Below are 22,138 nucleotides of genomic sequence, written 5' to 3'. Positions count from 1 at the left end.
CCAGCCCACAATCTGGGCATGTGCCCTGATGAGAAAATGAACCGGCAACCTCTTGGTGCATGGGTCAGTGCTCAATAACTGAGCCACACCAGTCGGGTGAAACTGTAATTTTTTACTTCAATTTCCTTTACTCATGTTTTCCCTCTTTGCTTTTTTATGTGAAACTTTTGTGTATCCTTATAGAATTTTAATGCTTTTCATCATGTTAAAAGTATCTTCTAAGCCAGGGATGGGAAACGTCTGGCCCTCGGGCCATATGAGACCCCCGAGAAATCAATACCAGCCAACATCACATGCCTCACCAAATTAGCCTGACCAAATATAGCAGGCTAATTTTTAAGTTGATAATTTTGTATGGCCGGAGAATGATGCTATAAGTGTCCAAATGGCCTTTGGCACTAAAAAGGTTCCCCACCCCCGTAAGGCTAAAAGCTGGGATTGTCATGTAATTTGACTCTTGAGTATGGGCACATTCCACTGAATGATTAGAAATCTTCATTCCAACTCCCACTATACAGTGGGCTTTTGTTCTGATATTTAGTCTTGATAAAATCAAAATTGACAAGTCTGAAATTATGATTCCTGCCTGAAGCATAAGAATATATAAGAGGGGCATGAAAAGGGCAGTAGTCACATTTTCAGGTGCTCTCACCAGTTAGACCATCATTTCTGCAGCTGCTAATTAAATGAGAAATGTTTGGAACTGAAATCCACACAGTCTTCTTACCCTTTTTTTTATAAATATGTTTTTATTGATTTCAGAGAGAAAGGAATAGAGAGAAATATTAATGTGAGAGAAAAACTCGATCGGTTGCCTCTGCCTACATCCTGACCGGGACTGAACCTGAAACATAGGCATGTGCCCTGATCGGGAATCAAACTGATTACCTGTTGGGGCACAGAACAACACTCAACCAACTGAACCACACTGGCCAGGGCTTCCTTACCCTTTTATATAATATTTGTTTGTAATGAAATTCAATAGTGATGGTTGTTCAATAATAATTTTAGCAAGTAATAGAATTTAGAAAATTTTGTACAAGTTAAATATGAAGAAAAATATATATAGTGATTATTCATAGCCTTTAGGTAAATGTGGCTTTTAAAAAGTTACTGTTTTAAAAACATAAAAAAATAGAAAAATAAAAAGTTACTGTTTTGCCCTGGCCGGTTTGGCTCAGCGGTTGGAGCGTCGGCCTGCGGTACAGAGAGACCCGGGTTCGGTTCCCGCTAAGGGCACGTACCTCGGTTGCAGTTTGTCCCCGGCCCTGGTTGGTCGTGAGGGTGGCAGCCACTCGATGTGTCCCTTCACGTCGATGTTTCTCTCTCTCTCTCTCTTCCTCTCTCTCCCTCCTGCTCTATCTGAACAAAAAATGGAAAAATGTCCTCGGGTGAGGAAAAAAAAAAAAAATTAAAGATTTATGTACAAAGATAATAATAATATTTACAGTAGCCAAAAATTGTGGACAATAAATGTCTAAAAGAAGAAAAGGTAAAAATAAATTATGGTATATTTGTGCAAGAAATACTATATAGCTAATAAGAATAAAGTTTTAAAAATTTTTTTCTTGATTGATTCTTTGTAGAGAGGGAAGAAGGGAGAGGAGAGAGAGAGAAACATCAGTGAGAGAGAACATCGATTGGCTGCCTCCTGCATGCCCCCCAAATGGGAATTTGGTCCACAACCTGGGCATGTGTCTTGGCTGGGAATTGAACTGGTGACCTCTTGGTGCATGGGTCGACACTCAACCACTGTACCACACTGGCTGGGTGTAAGAATAATATTTGTGAAGGATTTTTTTATTAATCAATTAATTAATTAATTTTAATCTTCACCCAAGAGTATGTTTTTACTGATTTCATGAAAGAGATAGGAAGGGGAGGGCAAGAGAGAGAAAAAATATCAATGTGAGCGAGAAGCATCAGTCAGTTGCCTCCCACACGCGCCCCAACTGGGAATCAACCCCTACCACCTAATATGTGCTCTGACTGGGAACTGAACCTGCAGCCTTCTGTTACACGGGATGACACTCCAACCAGAGCTAGGGCTCTAAAGGATTTTTATAGGAAAATGCTTAGATAGCTTTAAATAAAACGAGGATATAAAAGTAAAAATTAAACAGTATTGTGTCATTTATGTGAAAATAATATAGTGACAGCCATATACATTTAAAGATTTGAAATACATAAAATGTGAAAAAGGATTATATTATCTCTGGGTGACAAAGTTCTAAGTGTGCTTGGTTTTTTTTAAAACATGCATATATTACTTTTTTAAAAAATAGGCTTTATATTTAGAACAGTTTTAGGTTACAGCAAAATTGAGAGGAAAGTACAATGATTTCCCATTTGCCCTCTGCCCTCACACAGGCATAGCCTTCCTGGCTGTCAGTGTTAGGCACACAAGTGGTACATTTGTTACAGTTGATGAGCCTACACTGATAGATCATTCTCACCCAGAGTCCATGGTTCACATTAGGGTCCACTCTTGGTGGTGTACATTCTATGGGTTTGGAGAAATACGTACCACCATTGGTATACGTACCAATATAAGTATTTCCACTGCCCTAAAAATCCTGTATTCCACCTCTTCATCCTTTCCCCACCCTAACTCCTGACAACTGATCTTTTTATTGTCTCCATAGTTCTACTTTTTCCAGAATATCATATAGGTGCAATTGTACTGTATGTAGCCTTTTCAGATTGGCTTCTTTCACTTAGTAATATGTATTTAAGGTTTCTTTATGTCTTTTCATGGCTTCATAGCTCCGTTCAATGTGCTGAATAATATCCCATTGTTCAAATGTACCAGTTTGTCCATTCACCTACTAAAGTAGGTTGCTTCTGCCCTGGCCGCTTTGGCTCAGCAGTAAGAGCATCAGCCTGCGGTCCAGAGAGACCCAGGTTCTGTTCCCGCTAAGGGCATGTATTTTGGTTGCAGTTTGTCCCTGGCCCTGGTTGGGGTCGTGCAGAAGGCAGCCACTTGATGTGTTCCTTTCACGTTGATGTTTCTCTCTCTCTCTCCCACTCTATCTGAACAAAAAATAAAAAAATGTCCTCTGGTGAGGATTAAAAAAATAAAGTAGGTTGCTTTCAAGTTTTGGCAATTATGAGTAAAGCTGCTATAAACATATCTGTGCAGGTTTTTGTATGGACATAAGTTTTTAACTCCTTTGGGTAAATATGAAGGAGCAAAGTAAGAAAGAGTGTTTAGTTTTGTAAGAAACCATCTAACTGTCTTCCATAGTGGTTGTACCATTTTACATTCCCACCAGCAATAAATGAGAGTTTCTGTTGCTTCCCATCCTGGTCAGCATTTGGTGTTGTCAGTGTTCTGGATTTTATTATTGGTGTATTAGTTTTTGAAAGTCAAAAGCCAAAACAAAAATTTCAATTAAATAAAGTTTTTTATTTTGTATAGTTGGCAAGCTTTAGTCCCTCTCCTCCTTCTCCATACCCTACCACTGTTGGACCAGTGGAGAGCAGTGGATTGAGATCCCGCTACCGTGCTTCACCCTCTGTCTATAACTCCCCTACTGACAAACAAGACTACATGACAGACCTACGAACTTTGGATACTTTTCTCAGAAGTGAAGAAGAGAAACAGCACAGAGTAAAGTTGGGTATGTATATGTTCTTTTTATATCTAACATATATGTATTTGGTGTCTCTACATTATCCTTAATCTATTATTTTCGTTGCTTTCATTACCTATATGTGAGTGTTTAAGTCTTTTTTACTTATGTACCTTGTGTAGCATAGGAGAGAAGTACATTTTGTTTTTATATTTTATGCCATCAGAGTTAAGTTCACCAAATTAAAAAGTAAAGTAAGCCTGGCCGGTGTGGCTCTGGTTGACCCATGCAACAAGAGGTCGCCACCGGTTTTATTCCCGTTCAGGGCACATGCCCAGGTTGTGGGCCAAATTGCCAGTTGGGGGCATGCAGGAGGCAGCCAATCAATGCTGTTTCTATCTCTCCCTCTCCCTTCCTCTCTCTAAAATCAAAGATAGAAAAAAGAAGTAAAGCTGACCTAACTGAGAAATCTTGAACCTTTTATTTACATTAAGATTGAAAGCTTTTTTATATTTAAAAATTAAGGCTATCGAATATTTTTGAAGTGGTACATAGGAAAGCTCACTGAAGTGATAGTTGTCTCCTTTTCAGTAGACCTTGGGAAGGTTGGTATGGCCTGGAAGGATGAAGGGCAGAGCATGGATTTACACTGGAGGTGCTGCTGTTTTTCAGAACATTTTAGTTGTTTTTGTTTTTTTATCCTCACCCGAGGACATTTTTCCATCTTTTGTACAGACAGAGTGGGAGGGAGAGAGAGGAAGAGAGAGAGAGGGAAACATCGATGTGAAAGGGACACATCGAGTGGCTGCCACCCGCACGACCAACCAGGGCCGGGGACAAACTGCAACCGAGGTACGTGCTCTTAGCGGGAACCGAACCCAGGTCTCTCCGGACCGCAGGCAGATGCTCCAACCGCTGAGCCAAACCGGCCAGGGCTTTCAGAACATTTTAAACTTATCTTTAGTTTACCTTGGGAAACATTGTTAGAAAATCTTAATCTATTTGGGGTGGATTTGATTATTACAAAGTCAATTATTTGACACCAGATTAGGTTATTGAGCAGAGTAATGATTTTTCCCCCTCAGGAACTTTCACAGAAAGCACATTAGGTGCTAAAGCGTGGCTACAATGAGGAAGCCAGTTATTGGACCATGGCTCTTTGTGTCACTTAAATCTCTCCATTGATTTTTAAAAGAATTTTTCCTGGAATTGCCACAAATGTCAAAGAAACAAATCAATATTATCTTGTTATTTGTCAATACATGCTTTTTCTTTTTAAATTTTGAAATATTTCAAGTATACTGAAAATTATAGAGTATAATACAAAGAACAACTTATTAATCCTCTACATGTCTTCGTCATAGCCAGAAATTTTCTGATTTCTATTTTTATTTCTTCTCTGACCTATGGAGTTGTTTGGAAATATTATTATTGATTAATGTTGCTTTTAATTTCCAAATATATGAAATGAAAGGCTTGGTTATCTTTTTTCTATTCTCTAAGCTGATTGTACTGTGGCTAGAGATTCTGATCTGTATCCTATTGATTTTTGGGTATTTTTTTTTTTTTCAGTCTTGCATTTAGGCTTGCTATGTGATTGCTTTTTATAAATGGTTCTTGATATATTGAAAAGGATGCATAGTCTCAAATATTGGACTCCGTATTTGTTCATTTAGTAAGCTTCTTGATGGTGTTCTTAAATTTTTTGTTTAATTAATTTTGTCTGCTTGATCTATTAGTTACTAAGGAAGAGTGTTAAAAACTCCCACTGATTGTCTCCCATTAAATGTCTCCTTGTAATTCTGTCAAATTTGTCAAATATCTGTGAGATTATGTTAAGTGAATGTAAATTCAGAATTGTTAATATCATTCTGGTTGGTTACTCCCTTTATCGCTTAGGCTTTTTGCCTTCAAGAGTAATTGTATGACATTAACACAGCTGTACTGTTTTCATTTGGTTAGCATTTGCCAGATACATCTATGTTTATCCCAATACTTTTAACACTTCTGTCCCCATAGGTTTTAGTTAAGTATTTTGTACAAATTAATTTGTATATAATAGGTATTTTTGTAGGGAACTACTTTGAAACTATACAGATATCCTCTTTCTCATCAGATTTTGACTTACTAGTGTTAACATCCTTTTGAGATTCTATTCAAAATTAATTATTACTATGTTGATTGTCATAGTGGCTTTCTAATTCTGTCATTCTTTTAATATTTACCCCTTTTATGCTTAAACATTTTTGTGGTAAAATATACATAAGATTTATCATTTTAACTATTTTTAATTGAATTTATTGGGGTGACATTGCTTAATGAAATTATATAGCTGGTTTCAGCTCTGGCTCAGTGGCTCAGTTGGTTGGAGCATTGTCCTGTACACCAGAAGGTTGCAAGTTCAATCCCCAGTCGGCTCATGTGGAAGGTAGCTGATCGATGTTTTTCTCTCACATTCATGCTTCTCTTTTCTCTCTAAAAAGAAAAAAGAAAAAAAATCATTGGGTAAGGATTAATAAAAAAATTATGTAGGTTTCAGGTATACAGTTTTATAATACATCAACTATATATTGTATTGTGAACTGTATGTTGTATTGTGTTCACCACCCCAAGTCAGGTCTCCTTTCATCATCACATTTTGACCTTTTTTAAGTGTATAATTTGGTGCCATTAAGTACATTTACATTGTTGTGCAGCCACCTTTTTTTTTTTTTTTTTTTTTATCCTCACCCGAGGACATTTTTCCATTTTTTGTTCAGGGAGAGAGAGGAACAGAGAGAGAGAGAGAAACATCGATGTGAAGGGACACATCGAGTGGCTGCCACCCGCACAACCGACCAGGGCCGGGGACAAACTGCAACCGAGGTACGCGCGCGCCCCTAGCGGGAACCGAACCCAGATCTTTCAGGACCACAGGCCGACGCTCTAACCGCTGAGCCAAATCGGCCAGGGCTATTTTTTTATTGGCATTCTACTGTAAGATGGATCTTTTTCTTCTCAATTATGTCATTTGATGGTTAGATTGTCTCAGATTTGGCTAGCGGGCCTCTGGCTTCTGTGTTCTTTGGACATGACACCATTATTCTTTGAGCACTTTTTTTTTTACTTTCCAGCACCACAAGATATTTCAGTCTACTTTTGTATTTTTCCTGGCTAACTAACTCTGGAGACATTCTGTTTCTTTAAGGGGCCATAATTGCTTTTAGTGGAGAATGATATTTAGAAATTAATACTTAGGCATTTGATATGCCATCTTCATAGGATTTCATTACTCTGGGTCCCTCAGCTGAGCAGCTAGGAAATATGTGTATATACATACATGTACACACACATCTATATGTATTTCTACATCCATTCATCTATATAAATCCATTAGTTGATTCTTGAACAACGTATGTTTAAACTGTATGGGCCCACTAAAACTTTTTTTCCCCAATAAATAAGTGCAGTTCTATAAATATGTTTTCTCTTATGGTTTTCTTAATAATGTTTTCTTTTCTCTTTGAGAATGTAGTGTATAATACATGTAACACACAAAATATGTGTTAATCAACTATGTTATGGATAAAAGCTTCTGGTCAGTGGGAGACTATTAGTAGCTAAGTTTTGACAGATTTAAAAGTTATAGCCCTGGCCCTGGCTGGTTTGGCTCATCGGTTAGAGCATTGGCCTGCGGTCCAGAGAGACCCGGGTTCAATTCCCGCTAAGGGCACGTACCTCGGTTGCAGTTTTTCCCCGGCCCTGGTTGGGTTGTGTTGGAGGCAGCCACTCGATGTGTCCCTTTCACGTCGATGTTTCTCTCTCTTTCTCTCTCTCTCTTACTCTGTCTCACCCCACTCTATCTGAACAAAAAATGGAAAAATGTCCTCGGGTGAAGATTTAAAAAAAAGTTATACATAGACTTTTGACTGCATGGGGGGGGGGGTCAATTCCCTTAACCCCTGCAATGTTTAAGGGTCAACTATATATTAAAAACTATGAGTTCATACTAATACCTCCAATTCCAATCCAGCTGCTGGGGTTTATTCTGGCCTCTTCTCCCTTTCTATATTTGTAGCTTCTTTCTCCAGTAGTGAGAAACCAGGCACTCATGTAACTCTTTCTCACACACCCACTTTTTTGCTAAAGAGCCACTTCATCCCTAAATATTTCACGTGCATCTCCTAAGACCAAAGGACATTTTCCTTTCTATTTGCAATATGATTATCATACTTGAGATACTACCATTATTCATCTTCATGTTTCCTACAATTGACACAGTAATGACCTTTGTAGCTTTTTTCCCCCCTTTTACTGATGCAAAATTTAGTTAAGGTTCATGTATTGCATTTAGTTGTCATGCTTCTTTTGTCTCCTTTAATCTGGAACATTTATGGTTTTTTGTTTGGTTTTTTGTGTGTGTCTTTTGTGGCATTTACATTTTGAAGAGGTCAGGCTAGTTGTATTTCTAATCTGGATTTATGTGATTATTTTCTCATTATTAGATTCAATTTAAATATTTTTTGGCAAGAATGCAACTTAGGTGGTGGTGTGTTCCTTTATCAGTGTATCACATCAAGAGATACATGATATCATTTTGTTCCTTTATTGGTAACATTAAATTGGATCACTTGGCCAAGGTGATTGCAACCTGATTTCTCCATAATAGCTTTTCCCTTTTGTAATAACTAATCTATATATGATTCTTTGAGACTTGTGAATATACTGTTCCCCCAACCTTTCAACCAGTGGTTTTAGCTAGCATCCATTGACAGTCCTTTCCCAATAAGTTAACATGGTGGTGGTTTCAAAATGGAGACTTTCTAACATTTTCATTTCTTATACATTTAATATTTTGGCATTCTTCTGTAAAATAACTTTATGTTTACCCCTCACCCCACATTTAGTTTGTTTTAGGCAGTTTGGACACATGGTTGGTTCTTTCTTTAGCAATATCTAAACTGCTATTTAATTGATTCCATTGGTTTTTTAAATTGTATTTTTTCATTTTTTAGAGTTTTATTTGGTTCTCTTTCAAATGTGCCTGACTTAGTTTAGAGTTTCTTGTTTTGTTTGTTTTTAACTTCTCTATCTATGTTCAACAGTTCAGCTAAAGTTCATGGAGATGAAATACTAACAATTTTTGTCTTGTAGACTCTTGCTTTGAGGCTTGTTTCATTGTGATTTATCTGGTTTTTGTTTGTTTGTTTTTGGTAAGCTCATCTTCAGTCCAGTTTTATCTGTGCATTTTCTGTCTTGGGCAGGCTGGGTGGAAGCCTTGTTTACTCCTAGAAGTTTTGTATATGCCTCTGCCAGGTCCCTAAGCAGTATCATTAACTTTGAACTAACTTAAGTAATGTCTAAGCTTGAAGGATTAATCTCCCAACAGCCTAAGACACAAGCTTCCTTGTTATCTCCTGTTGCCAGTGGTCAGATTATTTTCTTATCCACTGAGAATGTGGCCCTTTGAGGTTCCTGGCCCTGTGCCAGGTGCAAGGGATGGAGATTGGAGAAAAGTCTCAGTCCAGTTCCCTACTTCTTTGGGGCCTACATCTTCATTTCCAGTTCCCACTTGGCCACTGAAATCCAAGCTGATAGATTTCCCAAAGCCTACAAAATTCTCCAGAGCAGCCACAATATCAACAATAAACACGCGTGTGTGTGTGTGTGTGTGTGTGTGTGTAGTGGGAGATGTTTCAGGTTACCTGCTTTGTTATATTGCCAGGATTCAAAATCCCTTCATGCTTATAGGTCTTTGCAGTTCTCCAGGTACAGATTTTGTGCTGTTTTGTTGTGGGCGGTGGCCATTACAGAGAGCTTCTGTTTTGTCACTGTTTGCTGTATATATTTTGCTTGTACTTTGGCTAATGCACAACAGATAGTAAAACTTATTTATGTCATCTTATATCCATAATCTATATAAAACTTTGTAAAGCCAGTCTTTTCTCAAATTTTTCTCAGAAAGCTTGTTTACTATTTTTGAAGTTAATAGTCAAAATAATTAGTTAAAATAGAATAACTTTGTGTTCCATCATGATCAAGTCTTTTACCCTTCTTTTTTACTCTGCTTATTAAATTATTTGTGTTGGTTTGAAACTTTTTTTTAATCCTCACCCGAGGATATTTTTTTTTCATTGATTTTAGAGAGAGTGGGAGCGAGCGAGGGAGGGGGGGAGAGAGAGAGAAACATTTAATGGTTGCCTCCTGTACACACCGCTGCTGGGGCTAGGGATCAAACCTACAACCCTGGTAGGTACCTTCCCTGCCTGGGAATTAAACCTGGGACCTCCAGGTGCACAGGGCGATGCTCTAACCCACTGAGCCACATGGCTGGGCTGAAACTTGTTTTCTTAATGGTAATTCATTGCTGTAAGTCAATTTTGTCAGAAGTCCTACTTGAAAATTTAACTTTACACCAAGTGTGTTATTTCTTTACTGTACATAATTATTAATTTTTAGGCCATCATGAAACATACTAGTATTCACCCAAACTGCTAGCACAAGATTGGCTGGCCTTCGAGGTTTAGATGCTGAGAATTAAAATGTTTTCACATATTCCTTTCATGATTTCTCATCCTTTGTACCTATAAACAAAACAGAATTGTTGTTTTGTAGTCACTCCTCTTAGAAATTCTGCTAAGGTTTAAAAAATAAACTTGTTTCTTTTTGTGATTTTTGTGTGTGTGTATGAAGTATCCATTGGTATTTTTGATATTACTTAAACTCTAAAAAAATTAGCCCTTCATAAGTATCATATAATTGTCTTTGAAATTTTGCTGTTTATTCAAATACTGTTTTAGGTGCTAGTGAAAAAATATTCCCTGCCCTCAAGAAGCTCAAGTTCTATTTGGAAAAAGAGATAAACTATGGCTCCAGGCCCGTGTGGCTAGGTTGGTTGGAGCATCCTCCTGTACACCAGAGGGTTGTAGGTTCAATTCCCAGTCAGGGCATGTGCCCGAGTTGCAGGTTCAATTCCTGGTTGCGGCATGTGCGAGAGGCAACTAACTGATTGATGTTTCACTCTCATGTAAATGTTTCTCTCTCCCTCTCCCTTCCTCTCTCATATGTATGTATGCATGTATGTATGTACACTCTCACGTAAATGTTTCTCTCTCCCTTCCTCTCTCATATGTATGTATGTATGTATGTATGTACGTACGTGTGTGTGTGTGTGTGTGTGTGTGTGTATCTTGTCCTCAGGTGAAGATGAGAAAAAAAGAGAGATAAACTATGACTTTAAAATGTGATAATTACTTTGGCAATTACAGGATTAAGTCCCTAAATGTAACTATTTACATTTCCTAGAAGTAAATTCAGCACTGTAATTGCAACTCTTTTAATATAACACAGGAATTCCTACAGGATATGAACAGAACACAGTATTGCGTGGGGAAGAGTAAGTTTAGTTGCTAGCCCGAAGAGGAGTATGTTAATAGGAGGCTGTAGTTATCCCATTCAGAAAGAGCTTCCGAAAATTCAGGCAGGGAACTTCCTTAGCCTAGTTATTTCCTGAAGACATTTCTCTTTGCTTGTTGAATCATGGAAAGTCTTAGAGAATGAAACAAACTTAATTTTACAACAAAAATAAACACTTTCAACCACTTATGCTTATGGCTCTTTAATACTGTTCAGAATGTCCTTGTTCACTTTTAGCACAAGTAGTCCATGTTCTCTAAAGAAAAGATAATGTTGGGGAGGAGAAAACAGAGAGAAGCCCCTAGAGCAGTGGTTCTCAACCTTCCAAATGCCGCGACCGTTAATACAGTTCCTCATGTTGTGGCGACCCCAACCATAAAATTATTTTCGTTGCTACTTCATAACTAATTTTGCTACTGTTATGAATTGCCATCAGGAATGTGTGTTTTCCAGCCCTGGCCGGTTTGGCTCAGCGGTTAGAGCGTTGGCCTGTGGTCCAGAGAGACCCGGGTTCGGTTCCCGCTAAGGGCATGTACCTTGGTTGCAGTTAGTCCCCAGCCCTGGTTGGGTTGTGCGGGTGGCAGCCACTCGATGTGTCCTTTTCACGTCGATATTTCTCTCTCTCTCTCTCTCTCTCTCTCTCCCCCTTTCTCCCTCCCTCCCTCCCTCCCTCCCTCCTTCCCTCCCTCTCTCCCACTCTATCTGAACAAAAAAATGGAAAAATGTTTTCGGGTAAGGATCAAAAAAGAAAGAAATATGTGTTTTCCAATGGTCTTAGGCGACCCCTGTGAAAGGGTCGTTCGACCCCCAAAGGAGTCACAACCCACAGGTTGAGAACTGCTGCGCTAGAAGCTTTGTCTTCCTTGGTTGCCAATACCTCTCTGCCTGGGTATCCCATGTTCACATACTAACTCTAGATGTCAAAATTACTACAACACACCGATAATCTTTGAATTAATCATTATAGGGAGCCCAGATTCTACCTCGCCTTCCACCAGTCCTACTTTCTGGAACTACAATCGTTCTATGGGGGATTATGTACAAACTCTAAAGAAGTTTCAGTATCAGCTTGCCTGTAGATCACAGGCTCCGTGTGCTAACAAAGATGAAGCCGATCTCAGTTCTAAGCAAGCTGCAGAGGAGGTAAATGGAAAGTGAAAATGACTTAATATTTATTTTTTACAGATTGTTTTAAAATCTTTTGTTATTTCTGGAACATTTATTTCTGTCGCCTCCACTTTCACTGACTAGCAACATACATCTGGCACGCATTAAAGAGTGGAAAGGCTCCTATCTAACTTTGTATACCTAAAACGGAATTACACTGTATGTTTTACTCTTTGTGACACGTAGCTGACATTAGTGTCCTGCCTAAAACACTTTTCTGCATTCATTTATAAAAAAGGTATCTGAAGTATCAGTTTGTACTTAACATATGTAAGACTCTTGCTGTTAAAATATATTTAGATGAGAACATTTGATCGTCTGTAACTTCATCAGTTTAATACCCAATACTGGACTTTTATTTTGTTCTTAAAAGCAAGAAGAATGTTCTTTAAACATACCAACATAAGGAATTTTAAAGATATGTCTGCATGAATAGCAGCAAGTGCATAAAGGATACTTACTGCGTATTAGATCATTATTGATGTTTATGAAGTTTTTTGTTTTTTAAAGTATCCTATATATTTTTGAGGTTGGGGGAAAGAATGACTGATTTCTGACAAGATTTTTTTTCTCACTGATTTTTAATAGGTTTGGGCAAGAGTGACTATGAATAGACAACTTCTTGATCATATGGATTCATGGACAGCTAAGTTCAGAAATGTAAGTTTGACATTACTCCTTGGACAGTATTAGTGCCTCTTAATATGCAAAGTATGTTATTAGAATATGAGTTAGAGATGTTAATTGTTAATTAGATATCAAAATTATTAAAAGTGCAATATGGATGGCACATATATAAGAATAAATATGACATTTACCTTATGGTGTCCATTTAAAAAAATTTTTTTATAGTGTGATATATTTTAATAGCAAACTTACAGGAACAGCACAGCAAACAGACCACATTAAAAACATGTACTTATGCCCTGACCAGTTTGGCTCAGCGGTTAGAGCCTTAGCCCTTAGACCATAAAAGGACAAGGGTTCAATTTCCAGTCAAGAGCATGTAGCTAGGTTGCGGGTTCAATCCCTGGCCCCAGTCAGGGTCATGTAGGAGGCAACCCATTGATGTGTCTCTCTCACATTGATGATTCTCTCTCTCCCTCTCTCTCCTTTCATCCCTCCCTCCCATTCTATCTAAAACAAAACAAAAAATCAGTGGAAAAATATCCTGTCATGAGGATTAACAACAATAACAAAAAATGTACTTGCATGTAGGACAACTCAGTTAGAAAAGTATAATGAATGGATGGAATCTCCTGTATGATAAAAATGCTGTAAACACCATTTAGTTGTCATCAGTAAGAAATTTAACTGTTTTTTAAAAAATCCAAATGCTGGCATTGTTCAAAAAAGTTTAACAGCTTTATTTATATTGTTATAAAGTTGAACTGCTGAAACTTGTTCACTGAAACATTTTGACTCTCATTGATGCTTTAATGTCCCCGCATTTATATTTTTAAAATTCACACACAAATGAAAATGGAAAAACTGCAAATACCTGATTTCTGCCCCTTTTTTTTAAGTTACAGTTGACCCCATTGGGAAAAAAGCAAACATTCAACCCTAGCCCATTTGGCTTGAGAGCCAAAGACCCGAGAACCAAAGGGTCTCAGGTTTGAATCCTGGTCAAGACCACATGCCTGCTTTGGTAACTAGGTGCTTTACCACTGGTTGATTTTCAGGCAGTCTGCTTTGTATGAGCCATGGAATAGAGACCTCTTTACTTACCCCTTGTCCTTGGGCCAGAGCTTGGTGAGCTGGAGGAGACGCAGGCATCAGAGAGCAACAGCCACTGCTAACACAATTACGTTCAACGGTTTCCTTTTTTTTTTCTTCTGTGTTCAGTAAATCAGTGTCTTTTGAGTAGATAAAGGAACAATATGGCCTTCTTCCCTTTCCTAGCATCTCAGTTTTATTTTTCAAAGAGCTTTTCTGTCAGAGCCTATTGTGTGTCTAGAAATGTGAGGGAAATAAAAATTAGGTTCTTGTATCCTGGCCAGGTGGCCCAGTTTGTTAGAACGTTGTCCTGTACCCAGGAGGTTGGAGGTTCAATTCTGTTCAGGGCGTGTTCAGGAGGCAACTGATCGATGTTTCTCTCTCCCTCTTTCCCCCTCCCTATGTCTCTAAACATATCCTCGGGTGAGGATTAAAAAGAAAATGAGGTCCTTGACCTCAGAAAACTTCAGTTAGGGAGAGAAGATAATATATGCATGAATATATCAATTTCTTTGATTTTTTTTTTTTTTAATCCTTACCCAAGGATATTTTTCCATTTATCTTCAGAGAGAGAGAGAGAGAGATCAGTTGGTTGCCTCCCGTACTACCCTGACCAGGGCCGCAACCAAGGTACATGCCCTTGACTGGAATCGAACCCGCAACTCTTTGGTCCATGGACCGATGCTCAAACCACAGAGCGAAACTGGCCAGGGCAGTTTTTTAAAGAAGAACCCTCTCTATCTTTGGCCTGGAGGTTGAGAAGGCCAGTTCTTCCATGTACAGAGTGAGTTAGTTCCCTTGTTTCAACCATGCCTCTTTTTCATGCCCTCTGTAGTGCCTGCATGTCCCAGGCTCTGCTGGGCACACTGGCCCCTCCCCCACTGCAGGCATATCCACTTAGTGGAGGCCACCGCTTTTTCCTTCATCTTCCAGCAGTCATTCAGCAGCTCTGCATCTTCTAGAAATATGTTGAAATCACTCGTACTCCTCTTTTATTCTTTTATTATAATTTAAATAGGGTATGCCCAGCCAGTGTGGCTAAGTGATTGAGTGTCCTTCCGTGTACCAAGAGGTCACTGGTTCGATTCCTGGTCAGGGCACATGCCCGCATTGCAGGCTCAATCCCCAGTGTGGGGCATGCAGGAGGCAGCCAATCAATGTTTCTCTCTCATTGATGTTTCTATCTTTCTCCTGCCTCTCCCTTCCTCTCTATCTAAAAAAAATCAATAAAAATATATTTAAAATAATAATAATTTCAGTAGTGCATCAAGAGGGAATGATGAAAAATAGCAGCCTACTTTCTTGAATCAGAAGCTGGGATGGATTTTTTAAAATAAAAATTCTTAAGCCCAGCCCTAGAAGCCCAGTCAGACTTTCTGGGAATGGGGCCTACATCTCCTGAACCCCTTTGATCAGTTTGTTGCAGTAAAAGAGTGGAAGAATGAATGAGTGAAATGTTATCTTAGAATTATTTCCACTTACAGGCTTGTCTAAAATGTCAATATATTTTTGTTAATCCTCACCTGAGGATTTTTTTCCTTGATTTTTTTTTTTTTTTAATCCTCACCCAAGGACATTTTTGCATTTATCTTCAGATAGAGCAGGAGGGAGAAAAGGAGAAAGAGAGAGAGAGAAACATCTATGTGAGAGAGACACATCAACTGATTGCCACTCACACGACCCCATCTGGAACCGGGACAAACTGCAACCAAGGTACGTTCCCTTAGCGGGAACCAAACCCTGGTCTCTCTGGACCTCAGGCCAATGCTCTAACCACTAAGCAAAACTGGCCAGGGCCCTTGATTCTTCTTTAAAAACTTTTTTTCTTGCCTGGCCGGTTTGGCTCAGCAATTAGAGCATCGGCCTGTGGACCAGAGAGTCCCGGGTTCGGTTTCTGCTAGGGGCATGTACCTTGATTGCAATTTGTCCCCGGCCCTGGTTGGGGTTGTGTGGGTGGCAACCAGTCGATGTGTCTCTCTCACATCGATGTTTCTCTCTCTCTCTCTGCTCCCTTCTCTCTCTCCCACTCTATCTGAAGATAAATGCAAAAAACAAAAACAAAAAAATGTCCTCGGGTGAGAATAAAAAAAAAATTAAAAACTTTTTTTCTTTATTGATTTTAGAGAGAGAGGAAGGGAGAGGGAGAGAGAGATAGAAACATCGATGAGAGAGAACATCGATTGGCCGCCTCCTACATGCCCCACAGTGGGGATTTGACTCACAACCTGAGCATGTGCCCTGATCAGGAATCGGACTGGCAACCTCTTGGTGCATGGGTGGATGCTCAACCACTGAGCCACACAGGCTAGGCTTTCTTCCTTGATTCTTTTAGAGAAAGTAGGAGGGAGGGTGGGTCGGGGAGAGAGGAGCTCTAACCACTAAACTGCACCAGCCAGGGCAAAATGTCAATATATTTAAAATATAAAGTCTTGGTCAGGGGTATTAGCTTAAAAGAAATATAATCACTCCCTTATCTGGATCCCTTAGGCTACAGTGTTCTGAAATTTAGAGTTTTTTGGAATTCCTTTTAAGGAATAGTAGACATGTATTTCATCTGAAGTTCACACACACACACCCCATAATACAAATAAACCAGATGGGCTATTTCCTTAGACAGTCTTTTCATTTCCCAGAATTAGTTTGATATTAGCCATACAAAGTGGCATTTGAAATTCCTAGTTCTAAAGTAATATGTAATATTCACAAGCCTGTTTCAAATAGAATACATCTGTTTTCTACATGGTTAGGGAATTGGTGAGCCTACTGAGAGTTAATCAGTTATGTTAGTTTGAAAACTGTCTTACTAATTACAAACCAATATAAACACTACATGAATAAATGTATGAATAATAACCCTTAAACGTAAACTGAAGATTATCCTTTTAGCTTAAGTGTAAGCATAGAAAGAAACATTTAAGGAAAACTTAACATAACTGAAAGTTTTATATTTTCTTTACAAAAAAACCGGTATACGTAATTTAAGACTATAACTTAATTAACTTACACTCCAATAGCATATTTACTGAACTCTCTCTAGACTTCAGGTAGCTGCTACTTCCATTCTCTTTCACTATGCTCTGTTAATATTTAAGTACACAACAGTAAAAAAATCTTAGAGTCTTACGAATAATTATTTGAGAATTATGCTTTGGAATTATGTGTGTTAAATCTCTACCTCATTTCTTCCTAGTGGATCAATGAGACAATATTAGTGTCACTTGTACAAGAGATTGAGTCTGTCAGCACACAGATGAGACGCATGGGGTGTCCAGAGCTGCAGATAGGAGGTATGTGAAAATAGAGCCCAGCATTTGATTTACTGTCACTGAATCTGCCAAGTGGAAATTTCTTCTGTAATGGGCTTTTAACAACTTCCTTTCTTACCTTGAGGTAAAGGAAAAAACTAAATACATGGTTTATTTTTAATATTAAGTTTTATTGAGATATGATTTACTTATCATACAGTTCATCCATTTAAAGTCTACAATACAAAGGTTTAGGTTGTATAACCATCACCATAATCAACCTTAAGACTATTTTATCACTTGGAAAAGAAACCCCACATATGCTTTAGCAGTCACCTCTGCTTTCCCACCCCCACCATTTCCCAGCCCGAGGCACCTACCAGTCTCCTTTCTGTCTCTATAGATAGGCCTCTTCTGGATATTTCGTAAAAGTGGGATTAGGCAGTATGTTGTCCTTTGTGACTGGCTTCTTACACTTAATGCAATGTTTTCAAGTTTCATCCATGTTGTAACACATGGTGTGCTTTTAAAAAAAGAACAATATTGCTTTATGACTACAAAAGCTATATATATATATATTATACATATATGTGTGTGTGTGTTGAAGTAGAAAATTTGAAAAGTACAGAAATACACAAAAAACAATATTACTCATAATTCTGCTTCCAGAGATAACCACTTTTAATTTGGTCACAACTAGTTATTATGTTTTAAGAAAAATATATGATACTGTCTGTTTGTGTGTGTGTTGTGTGTGTGTATCAATTTTAAGTTATCTCATAATTTAAGAACATGAAAAATGTATATTTATGAGTTGAGGAAATACACTACATATGTGTGTATATATTTCTTATTGGTGTCAAACTGTTTCTGTTATCTGTCGTTCCCCCCACCCCCTTCTATTTTGTTAAGTATTGTCCAGTATTATTTTTATGACTGGACTATATTTCTTTTATGTATATATACCTTTGGTGTATTCGTTGTTTATAGATCTTCTAGAATGGATCTGGTTGCTTCTTTTGGGGAGAGAGTGGGGGAGGGATAGAGGGAGGAAGAAAGAGACAATTAGATATCTGGCCACCTCGTCAGAAATTATAAGATAAATTGTAAGTAAAGTAGAGAATGCAAATTGTTAAGATAAACTATTATTGCTGTCATTTACTCTTTCAACATCTATTTAGGGAAGAGCATTTTGAGTTTTTTTTAGAGACCTGAGTGAATAACAATGTGTTATGTGTGTTTTATTTTTAACAGAAGCTAATATTACCAGCTTGAAACAAGCTGCTCTGGTCAAAGCTCCTCTCATTCCGACTCTGAATACGATCGTGCAGTATCTAGATCTTACACCGAACCAGGAATACTTGTTTGAAAGGATCAAAGGTAACTATTGATTTGAAGAGGAAAAAAATGAGAACTTTTTACTACTACTTTGAGATTTTATAAATAAAGGTAACAAGGAAAAACATTTTTTTGAAAAAATTAATAAAGTATCACTAAATATGATCTTATATTTTATAAAAATATAATTATGGCTTAATTAAGGCTTATACTTGAACAGCTTTTGGGTTTTATGTTTTATATGTTTAAGAATTGTTAAAATAATATACTTAGCCTTGAATATGTTAGTTAATAATTGTATTCTGTATAGAGAAACTTAAAAATGAGCTAAATGGGCTCAAGTGAATATGTCATTTGTTTTCTGTTCTTAAACTACCAAGAATGGGTGCCACTCTGACACTCTATATAATAATTTCAGAAAGTTGATTCTTATTTCTTTCCATTTTTATATCATATTTATTGTGTTCCTTTTTTATATTTCTGTTATCTTCTGATCTGAGGAAGTGACTTGAGAATCGGGAAATTTAGCCTGCCTGACACTCCCATACTCCCTTTTTGCCTCTCTATTTTTATTTGGGCAAACTCTGTAAAATGTTCTCATCACTAAAACAAGTTTTAGAAATGGCATTTCACGCTTCAGATATTTTGTAAATCTTAATTTGAAAATATGATGCACCCTTTCTTCCCCTAGGTTTGACTGAGGTTCAGGAATAAGCATTTATCATGACTTTTAAAAATCTTTTGTATAAGGAGAATTCAGCTATACGTAAAACTAGACACAACAGTATGCTCAACCCTCTCGTACCTAGCACCCGGTCCCAATAACCATCAGTCTCTGGGCAACCTTGGCCCTCTTTGTATCTTCGTCTACCTCCTCTCTTTCTGTGTTGTTTGAAGCAAATCCTATATATCATTATCACTTTATCCATAAATATCTCAGTATATACTGCTAAAAGATGAAGGCCTTTAAAAAAACATAGCCATGCCCAGCCAGTATGGCTCACTGGTTGAGCATCAACCCATGCACCAAGAGGTCACCAGTTTGATTCCTGGTCAGGGCACATGCCCAGGTTGTGGGCCCAATCCCCAGTAGGCAGCATGTAGGAGGTGACCAGCTGATGTTTCTATCTCTCTTTCCCTCTTTCTTCCTCTCTCTCAAATCAATAAAGAAAAAAAAGCCATAATTATCACACCCAATATTTTTTAACAATTTCTTTATATCATGAAATATACAGTTCATGTACAAATTTCCAACGATCTCCTAAAATGTGTATTTACTTTTTTTGGTACCGTTTATTTGAATTGGGATTCTAATATTATCACATGTTGTAATTGGTTGCTATATTTAAGTTTCTTTTAAGCTATAGGTTTCCCATCCATCATTTTTTTTCTTTGCATCTTATTTGTTGAAAGAACTGGATTATATGTCCTGTAGTGTTTTCCATGGTATGGATTTTGATGAATACATCCCCATAGTGTACTTTTTATGTGACCCTCTCTCTGGTCTCTGTATTTCCTGAAAATTCAGGGTACAATTTTTTGGCAAGATTGCCTCAAAGGTAGCAAATTATTTGAATAGCCAAAAAAAGTATGTGTGTGTGTATATATGTACAAATTATACATAAAGTATTAATATGTATCAAACATACAGAGAAGTCTCAAAAGTACAGCAAACGCTGTATGGGCCTTCTGGATTGAATAGTTATCAACATTTTTCATATTTGATTCTCTCTGTCTCATTTGAAAGTATATTGTAGGCGTCATTGGGATGTGCCCTGACCAGGAATCGAACTGGCGACCTCTTGGTGCATGGGTCCATGCTCAACCACTGAGTCACACCAGCTGGGTCAGCACATGAATTTCTTTAAAAAATTCTCCTACATTACCACAATACAATTATCAGACCTTAAAAATTAAAAATATTTATATAATAGTATCTAACATACAGTTCATACTCAGATTTCCCAGTTGTCCAAAGAATGTTATATATACCCTTTTTTTTCTAACCAGGAATAAAATGTAGGTTCACACATTACACGTATTGTTTCAGATTTTTTCATCTGTCTCTAACAGTTCTGCCATCTTTTTCCCACATGACACTGATCTTTTTTAAAAAAAATTAATATCTCTTTTTATTTATTTTTAATTTTTTTCTCTTGACTTTAGAGAGAGAGGAAGGGGGGGAGAGAGAGAGAGAGAGAGAGAGAAACATCAATGAGAGAGAACATCAGTTGGCCACCTTCTGCATGCCCCTCACTGGGGATTGGGCCCACAACCCAGGCATGTGCCCTGACCAGGAATCACACCAGTTGGGCAACATTGACTTTTTTAAGAATGTAGAATATTTGTCTTAGCTCACATTTTGGATTTATATGATTCTTCTGGTGATGTTTAAGTTAATCTTTTATGTTCTATATTTCTTTATATTGTGGGTCTTTTGATCTGGTTTTTAAGATAATGTGCTTCTTGCCCTGGCTGGTTTTGCTCAGTGGTTAGAGCATCTGCCTGCAGACCAGAGAGTCCTGGGTTTGGTTCCCACTAAGGGCATATACCTTGGTTGCATTTTGTCCCCAGCCCCGGCAACTACTTGATGTGTCTCTCTCACATCAATGTTTCTCTCTCTTTTCCTCCCTTTCTTCCTCCCGCTCTATCTGAAGATAAAGTGCAAAAATGTATAATAATAAAAAAAAAAATTAAAAAAAGATAATGTGCTTCTTTTAGCCATTTTTCCCCTAATTTTTGCTTATTCTTAGCTTTTTAAATTTCACCTTTGTTGCTGTAGAACTTTCTCAAGGAGGCTGTATGAGCTCCTTCCGATGGAATAGAGGTGGAGACTTCAAAGGACGCAAGTGGGATACAGACCTGCCCACCGATTCTGCTGTAAGCCTCCAGTTTTATTTATTTATTTTTGTTGTTTTATTGTTTGATTTTAGAAAGAGAGAGAGAGGAAGGGGAGGAGAGAAAAGGAGAGAGAAACAGAAACCTCAATTTGTTTTACACTTATTTATGCATTTATTGATTGCTTCTTGTATGTGCCCTGACTAGGAATCAAACCAGCGACCTCCAGGTGAATGGATCAGTGCTGCAATACTGAGCCACACCAGCTGGGCTGGAAGTACTACTTTAAGAAAGATTCCTGCCCTGGCCGGTTTGGCTCAGCGGTTAGAGCGTCAGCCTGCGGTCCAGAGATTCCCGGGTTCGGTTCCCACTAAGGGCACGTGCCTCAGTTGCAGTTTGTCCCCGGCCCTGGTTGGTCGTGCGGGTGGCAGCCACTCGATGTGTCCCTTTCACATCGAAGTTTCTCTCTCTCTCTTCCTATCCCTCCCTCCCACTCTATCTGAACAAAAAATGGAAAAATGTCCTCGGATGAGGATAAAAAAAATAAAATAAAATAAATTAAAAAAAAGAAAGATTCCTAAAATTAGATTTATAAGACCAAAGAGTATAAACATTTTAGGCATTTAAGAGTTTTTCAAAATCATGTTCTTTATTTTTTTATAATGACTTATGTATAAAAATGAAGTTTTAAATGTTGATATTCAAATTGGGAATTGAATAAATGTGTATTTTATCTTGGTTTTTCTGTTCATTAGCTATATGGGTGTGAATGGTCCACTTAACAGAAAATTAAGAATGTCTTATCTTTTCATTTTATACATTTCATCTTATAACCTCTTGAAAGCATTTTTGCTATTTCTT

At 37.8% G+C, this 22,138-nt stretch overlaps 1 protein-coding gene across 3 annotated transcripts in view; it reads left to right on the top strand.

Annotated features, from left to right (window-relative positions):
• TMEM209 (transmembrane protein 209) overlaps nucleotides 1-22,138 on the top strand; it is a 33,313-nt gene that overhangs the window by 4,198 nt on the left and 6,977 nt on the right. For all 3 annotated transcript variants that reach the window (XR_004957378.1, XM_036247218.1, XM_036247220.1), the window contains exons 6-11: nucleotides 3,422-3,623; nucleotides 11,938-12,113; nucleotides 12,726-12,797; nucleotides 17,047-17,143; nucleotides 18,356-18,481; nucleotides 21,222-21,319. Coding sequence is in view for 2 of the 3 variants with exons in the window: in XM_036247218.1 (XP_036103111.1) it covers nucleotides 3,422-3,623; nucleotides 11,938-12,113; nucleotides 12,726-12,797; nucleotides 17,047-17,143; nucleotides 18,356-18,481; nucleotides 21,222-21,319 (771 nt within the window). In the remaining variant the exon portion in view is untranslated. The remainder of the gene's footprint in view (nucleotides 1-3,421; nucleotides 3,624-11,937; nucleotides 12,114-12,725; nucleotides 12,798-17,046; nucleotides 17,144-18,355; nucleotides 18,482-21,221; nucleotides 21,320-22,138) is intronic.

The sequence above is a fragment of the Molossus molossus genome, unplaced genomic scaffold (genome assembly GCF_014108415.1).
Source record: "Molossus molossus isolate mMolMol1 unplaced genomic scaffold, mMolMol1.p scaffold_m16_p_7, whole genome shotgun sequence".
Classification (NCBI taxonomy): domain Eukaryota; kingdom Metazoa; phylum Chordata; class Mammalia; order Chiroptera; family Molossidae; genus Molossus; species Molossus molossus.
This window is presented reverse-complemented; position numbering and strand designations above follow the sequence as displayed.